This window comes from Micropterus dolomieu, unplaced genomic scaffold (genome assembly GCF_021292245.1).
Source record: "Micropterus dolomieu isolate WLL.071019.BEF.003 ecotype Adirondacks unplaced genomic scaffold, ASM2129224v1 contig_13707, whole genome shotgun sequence".
Classification (NCBI taxonomy): domain Eukaryota; kingdom Metazoa; phylum Chordata; class Actinopteri; order Centrarchiformes; family Centrarchidae; genus Micropterus; species Micropterus dolomieu.
In genome coordinates this window covers 1-14,360 of record NW_025742693.1, presented here as the reverse complement: position 1 = coordinate 14,360, position 14,360 = coordinate 1, and the positions used below count along the sequence as shown (strand labels likewise).

At 38.2% G+C, this 14,360-nt stretch overlaps 1 protein-coding gene and 1 pseudogene across 1 annotated transcript; one reads left to right on the top strand and one right to left on the bottom strand.

Moving 5' to 3' along the window:
- The first annotated feature begins 758 nt into the window (after nt 1–758).
- Nucleotides 759–4,934, top strand: LOC123966563 (annotated as a pseudogene).
- Nucleotides 4,935–11,352: 6,418 nt separating this feature from the next.
- On the bottom strand, nt 11,353–13,263 carry LOC123966562 (ly6/PLAUR domain-containing protein 2-like; the record flags this gene model as incomplete). Its single annotated transcript, XM_046042699.1, has 5 exons — nt 13,218–13,263; nt 12,782–12,883; nt 12,510–12,677; nt 12,231–12,344; nt 11,353–11,366 (listed from the first exon to the last, which is right to left on the bottom strand). Coding segments are annotated over exons 1-5 (444 nt in total), but the record flags the coding sequence as incomplete, so codon positions are not given.
- Nucleotides 13,264–14,360: the final 1,097 nt, after the last annotated feature.

Sequence of the window (14,360 nt, the reverse complement as noted above, 5' to 3'; positions counted from 1 at the left end):
CCTTCGGTGTGTGAGTGTGATACAGAGCAGTCAACTTGTCAACTGTTAAATGAACTGCGCATGTCGATTGTCTGATGGAAGTTATTTTTCAAGTAAAATCTCAACGGTCTTGTCTTGAACATTCCACTGCAGGCAGTTTTCCCGCTGTTAGACAAAGCGGCACTCATAGGCCTATTTGTTTTTGAAAGTACATTAACTTAGCTGACAGTCTGAAGAACTAGGAGTTATTTGTAGCTGTAAGATAACGTTAGGCCTACACGTTTGTAAGTACTGGGGTTAATTTGTTTTTTTGTAACTGACGGTGTTTGTATTTGAGAGCTAACGTTACCTTACAGCAGTGGTGACAAGACTAACATACTGGGTGGTGAAGTAACTTAAGTTAGCTTTCTAGCTAAGTTACACACACTTCCAATTTAAGGTTGAACTGTAGTCTGCCTATAGTCAGCCATGTTCTGATACTTCTCTTGTGGATGGTAATGTGCCAGAAGGGCCATTTGCTGTGGATGAAACACTGTACTTGCAAAACGTTGGCCTTCTGTATTTAAAATTACAGGACAAGTTGTTACTACCAGCCAGTACCATACAGACAATCATTGAGAACTTTCAGGCCACTATAAGCGACATCATTGATGAAATCAACAGGGAAGATCTTCTTAGGATGTGTAACAGAGACATTTTGAGCACAGACCAAAAAAGGAAAAGTGTTTTTGAAAACAATTTCAACTATGTTGAGCCTGTGCCTTTTAGGTTAGGCGGTGATGAAGATGGTAAGGAGTGCTTTGCCCAGTATATTCCTATACATGAGACATTGGCCACACTGTTCAAAAGTGAGTCTTTAAGAGAACAGTATGTGTCCACACATTTGCAACCACCTACTGGAAATATCCTCCAGGATGTGAGAGATGGAGGGGGATTTAAAGGAAATCAGCTGTTGAAAACAGAACCATCATCTGTTGGGGTGATCCTACACAAGATGCCTTTGAGGTTGTGAACCCTCTTGGTTCAGGAAAGAAAAAACACAAGATTTTAGCGGTCTACATGACCATGACAGACATTTTGCCTCACAATAGATCTACAACAGATCAAATGCAACTAGTCCTCCTATGTAAGAAGAAAGATTTCAAATACTTTGAACAAGGTTTTTGAACCATTGATCAGAGATCTCAAACTTCTAGAGGAGAAAGGTATCTTGACAAATGATGGCATGGTTGTGAAAGTAGCTTTAGTCGCCATTTCAGGAGACAACCTGGGATCACATTGTATTGGGGGGTTTGTCGAAAACTTCAGTCGGGCGAGCCATTTCTGCCGCTACTGTGAGATAGACAGAACTACATTTGTCAACGAACCCCACACATGTGGGACTTCAAGAACTGCACAATCCTATCAAAGTCATTTGCAAAGTTTAGATACCAGTGTTACTGTCTCCGCATGCGGCATCAAAATGGACTCTCCTTTTAACAAGCTTAATTATTTTCATGTTTGCCAACCAGGGCTCCCACCATGTCTGGGGCATGACTTGTTTGAGGGTATTGTGTCTTATGACCTTGCATTGTTTGTTGGTAACCTTGTACAAGAGAAGCACTTTACCTACTTACAATTAAACAATGCAGATTTACCTACTTAAGTGCAGGCAGTCTCTTCCCTTCAGCTGTGTATGTACGACAGGATTAGGGCATCTGTAGCTGGTCAAAATTTTGTCTGTAGTAGCTTGCAATGAAGTCACAGTGAAAGGCACCATTTACAGAAAGGGAATGTTTGTTTTGCTTGAGAGTTCTGATGGAGAACTTTCTGTTTGAAAAATTAATCTCATCAATGCTCTCAATGAGTGTGCACTTTATAACATACTTTTGTGAAGCTGAGTGACATTGGTGTGTATTGTGAATTAGGAACAGCCCAAGAAGATTATGTTTGCATCAAGCAAGAGGATTTGCTAGACTATTATCCTCTTCCATCATACAAAATGTATGATGTATTACTAATTGCTCCCCACCATTCTTTTCCAGAGGGAGTTTGAACTGATATTTGACAGAAGTGGCAAAAGATTTGAAGAGTGGAGCAAGCTAAGGTAAACACGCATATTCAAGATGCAAACTTGGGTGTACTTTTTAATAACATGTTTTAAAGTGCGTATGTTTTCTTCTACAGCCAAATGTTCACCAATGTTCTTATCACGGTGATGGGAGGAACATGTAGGGATTTTAAAATTGTATATAATTTAAGCTTAAAGTTATTCTGTTATCACATAGTCAATGTTTAGGTTCCCAGAGATTTTAGGTCTGGCAGAAAAACAAATGCTATAGAAAAACAAAGATTAAATGGCTTTCTCTGTCTTTATTAAATCCAACCTTCAGCCTGTCTAAACTGTTTTTTGCTGTTTAAATGTCCTGGTTCATTGTAGAGAGCCAATTAATACCCTCTTTTTGCTTTTTGCTTGAGCAACTTTTGTGCTGACAAAATGTGTTTTCTATATAGGTGAATTGTGTTTCCTCCAGTTAGTATACAGTGCAAAGAGAGAGTGTACTTTGTGATTATTATTGCAGAAATATTGGAAAACTTGTAGATGTAATTTTAAAAAACACGTTTTAATTCAACAATCTTCTGCCTTTGGTTTCCCTGATTCTCGATGGCAATCTGATTAAGACAGAGATGTATAAAACCATTGTAAATTGACAAATGGGATTGTTTGTATTGTCTGCACAAACTCTTTTTCTCTTCAGAAAATGGATCAAGAAATGATGAAAGAAGTGGTGTTATCATTCTTACCAGATCTCTCTGATGAAACTCTGACTTCACTGCTGGATGGATTGCAAGAGCTTGTTGTGGAAAACAAGGAAGACCTTGTTTTGGTACAAGAAAAGGATCTAGAGAGATACCTTAGACCTATTCAGTGTTGAAAATTACTGAACGGATTTCAAGGTAACTGCATTGTCATACTATCCCATGAAACATTGAATAAACAATAATACTATAGTTCAAAAGAATGTTTTTAATGGCCAGCAATATTTCACAACTTTCTTATCAATTCCAGGAAAATCCCAAAACTTTTCAATGTGTCACTCTTTTAATACTTCGTGACCTTCCCTACCTTTGTGTGGGCAGATTTTTATGGGTAAAGAGTTGTTTTTTTTAAATCAAGCATTAACAGGAGGAAGTAGTTCATGTGTTGGGGACTACTTTCAGCCACAGATTTGTTGGTGTAGTGTGGTAGTTCCCAAACTTTATTAGACCATAGCATACCTTCAAATGAACATTTTTGTCATGGACCCCAACCCACAACCATAATAATAATAATAATAATAATAATAATAACAATAACAACAACAATAATGCACTTTATTTATATATCACCTTATATACAAGAAAAGCAGCTCAGGGTGCTTTACAATAAAGACATGTCAGGGTCCATCCATCCATCGTCAACCGCTTATCCTGTGTACAGGGTCGCGGGGGGCTGGAGCCAATCTCAGCTGGCATCGGGCGAAAGGCGGGGTACACCCTGGACAGGTTGCCAGTCCATCACAGGGCCACACATAGACGAACAACCACTCACGCTCACACCTAAGGACAATTTGGACATAGGGAGAAAGCTGAAGCACCCGGAGAGGAACCCACGCAGAGAACATGCAAACTCCACACAGAAAGGCCGGGGCAACTGGGGTTTGAACCCATGTTAAATGTTAAATGTATTTCTTTTCTCTAACATTCAGTGATTTTTCCTTCCAGTTAAGATACATTCTATCTCCACGTAATCTGTTCTCTCATTTGTAGGACTTGCAATGGTTCAGTTAGAACTGGTTCCTGTCCCCTCTCCAACCTTTATCCCCAGCTCCTCAAACACTCCTTGCACCATACCATCAATCTCCCCATGCACTCAAGACACTGTTTCATCTACATCCTTGCAGCTTGGCAGACCGTGGCATGCAGACTTCCAGGTCAACTGGGATAGGATGTCAGCAGCAATTCGAAAGGCAATAACAAATAAAACAAGACCATCACCTGGAGACAGAAAAGATATGGTGGAGGCAGTGGTGGATCAAATGTTGCATGATTGATGAGCATGATTGTAACCCAACTAGAGCAATATGTCATCAGGTTGTGCGAAGCATTGTAAGGAGCCATCCGAAATGTTGAGAATGCAGAGAGAGAAGGCCACACAGTGAGGTACCAGAGGGAGATAGAGGCATGGCAAGAGGCCCTGGGGATCAGTATGGCTGTGTCAGGTGGTGTCCTGCAGAAATTCCGCCTGGTGAAACCGAGGCATCATTGGATGGCATCAAAAATCATCTCCTTAATGTCTACTCAGAGGATATTTTTTTCCGCTGTATTTTTTTCTTCACATACATCTGTGGTATTGTGAGCTCTCTGTTTTTTGCTGATCTAAGCTCCAGTAGATACTTCCTTTTCCAGCGAGTCCAGAACATGTTGAGCTACCTGAAATTAAAATGTCAATATTTAAAATGTAGGCCCATTCCGATTTTTTAAAAGTGTCTTTCTGATCATGGCTTATTTTCTTTCTTTCTAAGAACATTAACTAAGAGCATACACAAATATTTTCAGAACTTCTCTTTAAAGATATATTATTTCATTCTTACCCCGAATTCACACAGGGAAAGCCTGCACCGTGTTGAGGTGGTCTAGTCAATGCTTGTGCTCACACCAGACGCACCACAGCGTGTCCCAGAAGCAGCTCTCCGCTAGTATGGTCTTCCATATTCTTGATTCCTTTTAACTAGTGTCTGATGAGTATATCTGATTTTGTTTCAGGTGACATAATGAAGCCCAGTGCATGGATGCTGTCTGTGGAGGGCCAAGTGGTCATGGGACCTCACCAGGACTTCGTCAGTGGTTTGGCTGTCGTTTTTGGCAGCTACTACAATTTCAATTTGAAGTATGCTGAAGGTGCTTCATACACTCTGGAATTTATCCAAAGGTAAAAGTCTACATTACTATTGTGCTTGGGGGCCTGTTTAAAGTAGTGATGTTTGGGTGTTGTGTTTGTGAGCAGCCCAGGACCACAGAAGGCAGCTCATAATGACCCCAACAATAAGTGTGTTATAGAGTCAGCTTGTATGTCTGTGCTGGAGACCAGAGAAGAAGCTGTTTTAAAAATTCTGTGTTCAGCTCTCAGTAATTTTGTAGGGTTGAAGTTCCATTTTTTACATGCTCCGCCGTCTAAAGGACTTCATTATTGGTTTTCCCTCACAAGCACTTTGCATTTGTACGATCGGGGGTTACCTAGCCCCTACCATCCTATACAGCCCCCAGTACCATGCATTACTTGCCCCTCTCTGTCAGTGGCACAGGCTAGTACCGCTCAGGCTACTCTACCTTGGTACATCACACACCTGCACTTTGTTGATTGAAGTGTTTGTACTGAAAATGGTTTTCAGTTACTGTTATTTTAAATGGTTGCTTTTTAACTGAACCACAGTAATGTCACCTTGTCCAGACAGAGATAACTTGAGTTTAGCTCTGTCATACAACACCAGTGACCCACTGAAAGCTGTGGGGACTGTTTGGGAAATGACAGCTTTATCATCCCACCTGAATGAAGCTAACTGCTTTCCTTCTGTGTTTTTGTTTAATTAGTTTAATTTGTAGTCTGCTTGATTAATCAATTAACTGTTTAGTCTATAAAATGTCAAAGATTTTATAGACTAAATAAAAAAAAAAGTTGATGTATAAAGTAAAGATTCTAAATGAAATTGACAAACATTAATGCAGTAGTTGCACTGTCCTGCAAAGTTTATTTAAACTGCAAAATAAATGTGTAAAATAGATCATGGTTTTGTGTTTATTTGAATTTAATGTATTTTTCAAATATGTAGGTTAATAATGGGTTTATTAAACAGATAAAATTTGTGAAAGAGTCAAATCTACAGTATTGTACAGATTTTAAGTGTAAATTTATAGCACATTTCAGTAGTATTACAGTATTTCTACAGCAGCAGCATACTGCTTAATCACAGTACTGTACTGGTCATTGACTGAGATCACAGTATACAGCTGTCATTTCACAACAATGGACTGTAAAATGATACAGTAACATACTGTGGAAGTAATGCAACTAGTCGCCAGTCATTTACTGTAAATCTACAGTCAATCATTTTACAGTGTACTTTTGCTGTTTTTGCTGTTTTCAGTCCAAAAACAGCTCAGGTGTTGACAAAAATAATTTCGGCCACCATTTCTGATATTGTGCAATCCCTCTAAGCGCTCTCTAAGTTTTGGTTTGCTTAAAACTGCAGGAGAGAAGAAGTGTTGCTTTGGAACAGACCGTCTTTATCGTCGTCTGCTGGCCGACTCGTTGTAGTTACACAGACATCATACAACCCTGTCGGATGTTCCGTTCTCCTGGAAAGCATGGGAGTCGATCATAGGAATATTGATGAATATTCACTATTTTTATCATTATTTCAATGTTTTGGAAGCTTTATGTTATTTGGAATGTGGTTGTATGTGTTTTGAAGAAAACACCCAATACCAGTGAACATATAAACAGTAAACATGGCCAAAACATGGACATTCGCCTGGTTTATTTTTGAGAAATTGTAACTTTATATAATAACTTTTGTGTATTCATTTCTTTTAATCAAATGTACAGCTACAGTTGTATTCCAGGTGTATTAGAATATATTCTGTTGCATTATAATCAGTTGGATGATTGTTTTGATGGTGATATTGCTCTTAAAATATAGATTTTATACCAGGCAAGGATACAGGGTAATACAGGTTAATAGCTAAATGCTGCTTCTCCTTGTTCAACAAGTTCTCCAACCTAAACAAGTAATGTAGTAAAGTAATGCTTTGAGTTTTGAGGAGACAGCAGTCTTTGTTTACACAAAGAGTTCAGGGCTGTCCTCTGGTGTCCTGGAGTTTCTCACGCCCGTGCGTGAAGAGGAGAATATCCTTTGATGTGAGGTAATCAAACAAAGAGGGAGGTCAGTTGCCATGGTTACGAGTTCTGGCTGTTTGTACTCTCTGGTTCGTGTTTCTTTGTCATTTTAACAATCAGGCACCGAGGCTTATCTGGCTGCTGCACCAGAGGTAGCAAGTTTTATGATCGAACTGCCCAGAAACAGCACTTAGGGAAAGCAAACCTTTCACCTCCTCCTTTGGGGTCTCTTCAACCGTCTGTTGAGAGTTGATATCTCAATCTGTGCAGACAATCCAAATGAAGTGTAACTCGTACGTACATTATATATAAGGTGCAATTTGTGGGGAAAAAACAGAGGGGGGATGTTTTGAAACCAGGTACAAGGTTGTTTATTTGTCATTATACAGCATGCCAATTTATGAATGGGGAGTACTGGAAATGTGCTGTACAAATAAACTTGCCTTGCCAATGTGTGAGGTGGCGTGTCAACAACGAGCACAACCCCAGAGTCTGTGGTCTTTACATGGAGTTCACATGAACAGACCGTGTCAGGATTCCTTCATATACATCACTCACATCACTGCTGGATTCATTGACCCACCCACAAGTGTTTCAGTTCTTTCCATATATCGGACAACCTGTGGAGAGTTCACCTACTTCCATAGAATCAGCACCCAAAGGTTCATTCAGTCACCATCCCTCAGGTCACACAACCCCACTCACACCACCACCTGTGTAACTGGTATCCTTAATGAGAAGTCATTTTTTAAGGTCATGCAGTGGATTGTTTCCACCAGGAGAGGGCATTGTATGACCTTTTGTGACTTGTTACCAGTTGCTGTCAGTGGTTGAATGAACACTGTCACTGACTGGCAATTAGGTTTGAATTTTGCACATTTACTGTGTAAATATCAGAGCACAAGTCCCCAGATGACATGAAGTCCACTTGAAATATGAAAAAAGTAAAAAAAATGATTTTTTATTTTTAATAGAATCTCATCCAATAACGCCTTGAATAAACGATGTTGGAGAGCTTTTGCTCGAATCGAGTTAATTAGTTTGACCACCAGTGTCATGACATGAGAGAAGTCCAAGACTTTCCTAACCAAGGCCTGCTGATGAATTACGCAGTGATAATTCACAAAGTCTGGAACAGCAGGATCACTGCGGCACAGTGCTATAAAACCAGAGCATTGCCGGTGCCCCATAAGTAGTGATTGCCACCAGTTTATGAATGGGAATGCAATTTTCATCTGCATATTTTTTAAATTCGTAAAACCTCAACATTTGACGTAAGTAAAGTACTTGAGTAAAACAACCCCTGAGTGGGGTCACTAAGACAAAACTAGAAATATCTTGGAGCTTTTTTTCTGATCCACATTTTGGAGACTGAAATTACAGTTATTTGAGAATCTGTAGAGCTGACTGGAATTTGCACCTGTACTGTGACAATATCAGAGCAGAAGAGTCTCCAGATGACACAGAGTCCACTTAAAATATGAAATAAAGTCATAAAAATGTATTTTGTTTTAAATAAAATCAGCTTTATTGGTAAGTTGGTTCTCATACAAAGAATTTGCTTTGGTGTTTTGGTGCTTAACAATAAACATAGTAAATAAAAAATTTAAGACAGATAAAGACAGAGGAAATACTGCAGATCAAGAATCATAAATATAAAATTGATAATAATATCAATTCATATAAAAAGATTTGTATTTTTCATTAATAGAGTAATATATTTGTAAAATTTGCGACAAAACCTTGCTCTAACATTAATATAATGCTACAGCATTCAATCAGGTTTGGTTAAAAAATCTATTAATTTTTTTGAAAATGTACCCAGTAAATTAAAGCCATGAAAAAGGTAGTATCCCCTCTGTTGTGTGTACATGTGTTTGTTTGTGTGTCTATTTCTTTGCTGCGTTTGTGTCCCACAAAGCCCCACTAACTGCCAACTTCAGATGTAAGTGAGCAGTAAACCCAAAATCAGGCTTCAAAAAAACGGAGGGTAAAGATGAGGACTCCCAGCAGCAGACTCATACAGCCGGCGTCACTGGCAGTTGTTGTAACAGCATTACACAAACTGGTCCCACAACAGGATGGTGTACTGATGTTATCAAAACTTTGCAAGACAGGTAGGCTACTCAGGCTGTCACCAAGTGCACACAGGTTTGCAGATGCACAGCCAGAGAATGGAGAAGTATTGTCTCCAATCGTCACTAAAGATAAAAAAAAACACTGTTTACTATAGATACTATAGAAATATTTTTTTGTTAATTAAGTAACTTCAGGAAGTATTCACATCCTTCACTTAAGTTAAAGTAACAATGTTACAATGTACAAATACACTATTACATGGTTTTGGTCCTGTTTCCCTTCCAAGTACTTCAATACTGATTATCTGCCATCAAATCTGATCAGATACTTATATCCACCTAAATGTTGATTAAGTAGATTTCTGACTCAGTTGAAATTGCACCTGTAGCTACAAAACCTGACACGTCTTATTTTTCAAGAGGTTCTTTATCCAAATACAAGAGTTCCTAATTAAATGTATAGTAAAGTATAAAAGCTTGAATTATTAATATGATGTGGATGAACATTTAACTAGTAGATATAACCTGATGTGGTGCAATCAGCTAGAAGAGCATTTATCATTTGGATAACATTTGGATTTGTTGTAACTACAGAAAAACTCAGTCCACTTGCAGTTGTACGAGCCCGTTCTCATCTCAGGGCGTCATATACCGACGATTTGAGAAAGAGGCTACCTTTGGCATCAAATGAGACGCTGTCGGAAGCTTCTCTATGAGACGCTCTGGGGGCATCCCGTACAGACCAGAAGTGCTAGCTACGTTCGTGATAAAGGTGTTGACAGCCCCCCGAAGCCCCTACCCTTACCACAACCATCAGAAATGTTAGTACCTAAACCTAAGTCACTGAATGTATGCATGTCGACCGGCTAACCCTGCAGCTGCGCACATTGGCTGTGAGATACAGGTAACAGGTAGGGTTTGCCTCCCTTGTGTTGCTGCAATGTAGGAAACGGGGGAAACGGGGGAAACGGGGGCGATTCATATGGACGCTGAAGAGTACTTTTAGCGTAAAAACCTTACGCTTTGTCACGCTGTCTGAAAGCATCAGTTATGACGCATTGAGATGAGAACGTGTTGGTCATACAGAGTGGAGCTTCATAAACCTCATAAACAATCTTTGGCTGAGGACATATGCTGGCTTGCAGAGTACTTCAGTCTCAGTTCAGTTTAGTTTAGGTTAATGACAAAACATTAAAATACAAGCACATTCATAAGAAATCGTGCAGATTTGTGAAAAGGGTCAACCTAGTACGCTGTCTGAAGTTTATATATGGGCCCAAATACTAAGATAGTAGACATGTATTTGAAGTACTAATATATTGTGTAGATAAATACTACAAATAAATAAAATACACACAATACAGTATCTACAGTAGTAGTACAGAAAATCCTAAGAGCTAAACTACCCTAATCCTAACTACCCAGTGGTACCAAGAAATTAAATACAGTACATCAGTCTTCAATTAATAGGAAAATACAATTGAGAAAATGGAAATAACTGTACAATTTAAACCATTTCAGAATGGAAAGACTAATTTAAAAACTAGTTTAGAAATCAGCAGCCGTTATAGTTACAAAGTCTGTACTACATTATACATTGTACAGGCATTGTAAAAGATATTATATTAGATGGTAGATTGTGTAATTTGTTTTGTTTATATTTAAAGATAACTTATTGCATTGAAGTCATCCACCACAGTCATTTCCTCATTCAGATTATTTTGCTTTTTTGTTACTAATACTAGAATAATTCAAAAAATCATTAATATACTGTATAAAGAGCAGTGGTCCTAATGGATCCCTGGGGCAGCCCGCAATTATGGTTTTACTTTGAGATTTATGACCATTCACATGTACATATTGCTCCCTTCCATTTATATAGCTTCTCAACCAAAGAGCGGTTAAAGTCTTTAACTGATCCCACAAATTTTCTTTGCATTTGGAGCGAAATGCTCGAAGTGTAGAGCCAAGCTGTGGTACAGGAGCGCAGCACTGCAACAACGGAGCAGGCTGAAGCGCCAAAACACAGAAGTGTTCAGTAAAGAAAGGATGGGATTTTGATCTGCGTTACTTGAGTCGATTCATTCAAATTTTTACTGCACTTACGAGACACTTAGCTCACAAGAGGAGACACAGTTTCATGAGAGCGAGACGAGATTTAAACGCTATTTTTAGGAAATCACCAATGCTGAATTATATAAAAATTCACAAAAAACACTTCATTTCCGGTGTTCTGGTGAATTTTTCAGAGAAGAAACAAAATTTAGGTGGCAGGTGACAATTCAAAATTTAAAACCATGACAGAATATAATGCAGTGCAGCTCTCGGGCATTCTGTATTTCTTGCAGATCTGGTTTCTCCTGTAGATCAACTTTTCTCATGTAATATCATCCCTGCTGAGTCAAAACACATGTAGGCATGATTTAGTCTTCCCTCTTTTTTGTGTCTTTTCTTTGGAGAAGTAACCTCTTTAAATGTGCATGTGGCACCTTTTCACTTCAGTGATAAATTATTTCATTTTATGTGCTCATGCTCACAATATTCTGCACATTCAAAATCTCTCCCACATATCTGTGACATGTCGAGAAAAAAGTGTAATATTTCAAGACTAACACCATCACTGAATGACAATTCATAATATTTTTTAAAAGTCTACCTGCCCTACACATTACACATTCTTGCTCTGCTCATATGGTAGTTTCCTCTTCAGACCGAACCATCTGGACTCACAGGCAGAGCAGGTTTACTTGATTACTATCACAGCATACGCCAGTGTCGCATCAGCTGGGCAGAGTTAATTCGCTCAGTGAGTCGACTTTATCAGTTATACATAGATTTGTTTTTCACTGCGTGAGAAAATTGATGTGTGACATGACAACATGTGAAAAATGTCAATTACGTGAGTCTCACCAGACAGCTTCTAGTTAATGCTGTGTAACTGGTCAGGATGGAACTTATATTAGTGCTACTTTACCTACTGCGGGCTTGTTGGATCTATAACGTTCTTGTAAAATGATCTGTCATAAAATCTTAATCTGTACCATAGCTGTGTACAACTGTAATGCAGTGCAAGTTCAATAATTACCATTGAAATGTAATTGATTAGATGTACAACATAACAATATAACAGAAATGTAAGTAAAAGTATCAATATCTCAACATTACTTTCCACCACTGGTTGATTTTCCACAACTCAAAATTATCTCACAACCCATGTGGAGACAAACTATGTTCAATTATTTATCAGAAAGACTCACCATTCAATTTAAAGCAGCGGTCCTCCACTCCCTTACATTGTAATTGAGAGTTGCATTGAGAGGTGGTGGCGTTACAAGTGAAACACTTTAGGCTGTTTGGCTGAGCAGAAGGGACTGAAACAGAAAAGAACGACAGAATTTATTTGAGGAAGAGAAAACATTTGTGTCACAAAGTAGAACGTGTCAGTAGATGGCAGGAGTCCAGTGTTCTTTGTTCTGTTTTTTATCTGTTTGTATATTTTCTCAAATTAAATGAGCTACTTATCAATTTGGACTTACTAGGTACATTGTCTGTGTTGCAGTTATCTGTGTTGCAGCACTGAAGAGATGCAACTATCTGCACAAGACCCGCGTTAAATGAAAATGTCTGAGAGCCTGTAGCTGGACACACGGAGGATGGTGCACACGCCTTGATGATTTGTGAGACTGTAACTCCAAATGAAGGGGCTACAAAATCAAAGTGCAGTTTGTTAATGTTGGAAGTCAGAACACATAACTGGCATTAAATGTATTTCACTGAAAAGTAAGAGATCACATGAAGAAAACATTACTTTGAATCAAAGCTGTTGTACACATGGTCTCTGTCAGACATGTTAATAGTTCTGTGGTTGAACAGTCTGGATTTTGGCAGCTTTGACACTGAAGTGCTCCAGCTGCAATGGGGAGAAAAATTGTCAACTCAGTGATCACATCACAAGTCAAATGTCAAATCAAACGTCTGATGAGTTTAGTGTTACAGGTTTTGATGATCTATAAAGGTTGAAATGTCTTTTTCTTCTTCAGCCATTGTGTCATTTAAAAAGACACAATGGCTGTTACAAACAGTAGTTATTTCCAGTCTCTTTTCAGTAGGATCAATACAGTCTTAGACAATTTTAATAAATTTGTTTCTGTTTGAAAAAACTTTTCTGGCAAACTGAAAAATGTCTTCAAACTTTTAAACTATTCTCCCTGCAGAAACTCTAATGTGATAATAAAAGCAGATACCTGTGCTGGAGAGCGCCCAGATGAGAGTCAGAGAAAGGATCATCATGATGATAAAGTAAGTACTGTGGAATAGTTTTCCGGGATGTAGATACTGAACCTTAAATACACTGTACATGTGTTGAATACATGCAAAACTCCTGTTTTGAAAGTGTAACCAGACCTCCTCTTTTGTCATTGTGTCAACACATTTTCCTACCCTCTTTTTAATTAACGTTTACTAGTGCAGGATTGGGCACCAAATCAAAAATATTAAATATTCTTTTATATTTTATTTCTACAGTAACCTACTTTCTGAAAATATTGTTATAATATAGTTGTTTCGTACTGTTGAAAGGTGCTATACAAATACAGTTGCCTTGCCCTCACATGCACTACAACAATACCTAGCTAAAAAAATATTTTTATTTGTAGCTGGTCAAGATGGAACAACAATCCTTATATATATACCATTCACATTTTAATGCATCAGTAATTAGAATCATTCTGAAATATTAAGTATGTACTACAAAGTAATAGGTGCATTAAGAGGTGATTGGGTTACAAGAGGAACACTGTAAGCTTTATCCAGGATACAAAATTGAAATTGAGCATGTCAGAAGATGGCAGAATGCCAAAGTTGTCATCAAAACAAAAAGTGCAGTTTGTTGATGTTGTTGAAAAGCGCACATAACTTAGCAGAATTTCACTGAAAAGTACTGGATGAGATGAAGAAATTATTACTTAGAATGGAAGCTGACATCTTAATGCAACTAATGCAAATGATTTAACAATATTTTGTTAATATCCTAATAATATAATGTACGTTTTAGAAATGTAAGTCTATGAAAGAGGCCATTCTGCATAAAGAGTTTCATACTTTCATGCTTGATACGGAAGCCCATTTAGATGATGATATATTTACTTAAAGGTGCGGTAGAATGCAGAACTGTATTTACCTTGGCAAAGTTGAATAAAAAGAGTTCATTACATATAACAGACACAGTGTCACCATTGTTTCCTCCTTTTATATGTAAATCTTGTGCATGCAAAAGACCCCGAAAAACAAGCAAATGCCAACAAGCGCTCGATATGATGTAACATCTCAATCCATCGAGCTAGAGCTGGAGGTTGTTCAGGATGTTTCACACTGCTTTTGTGATAATG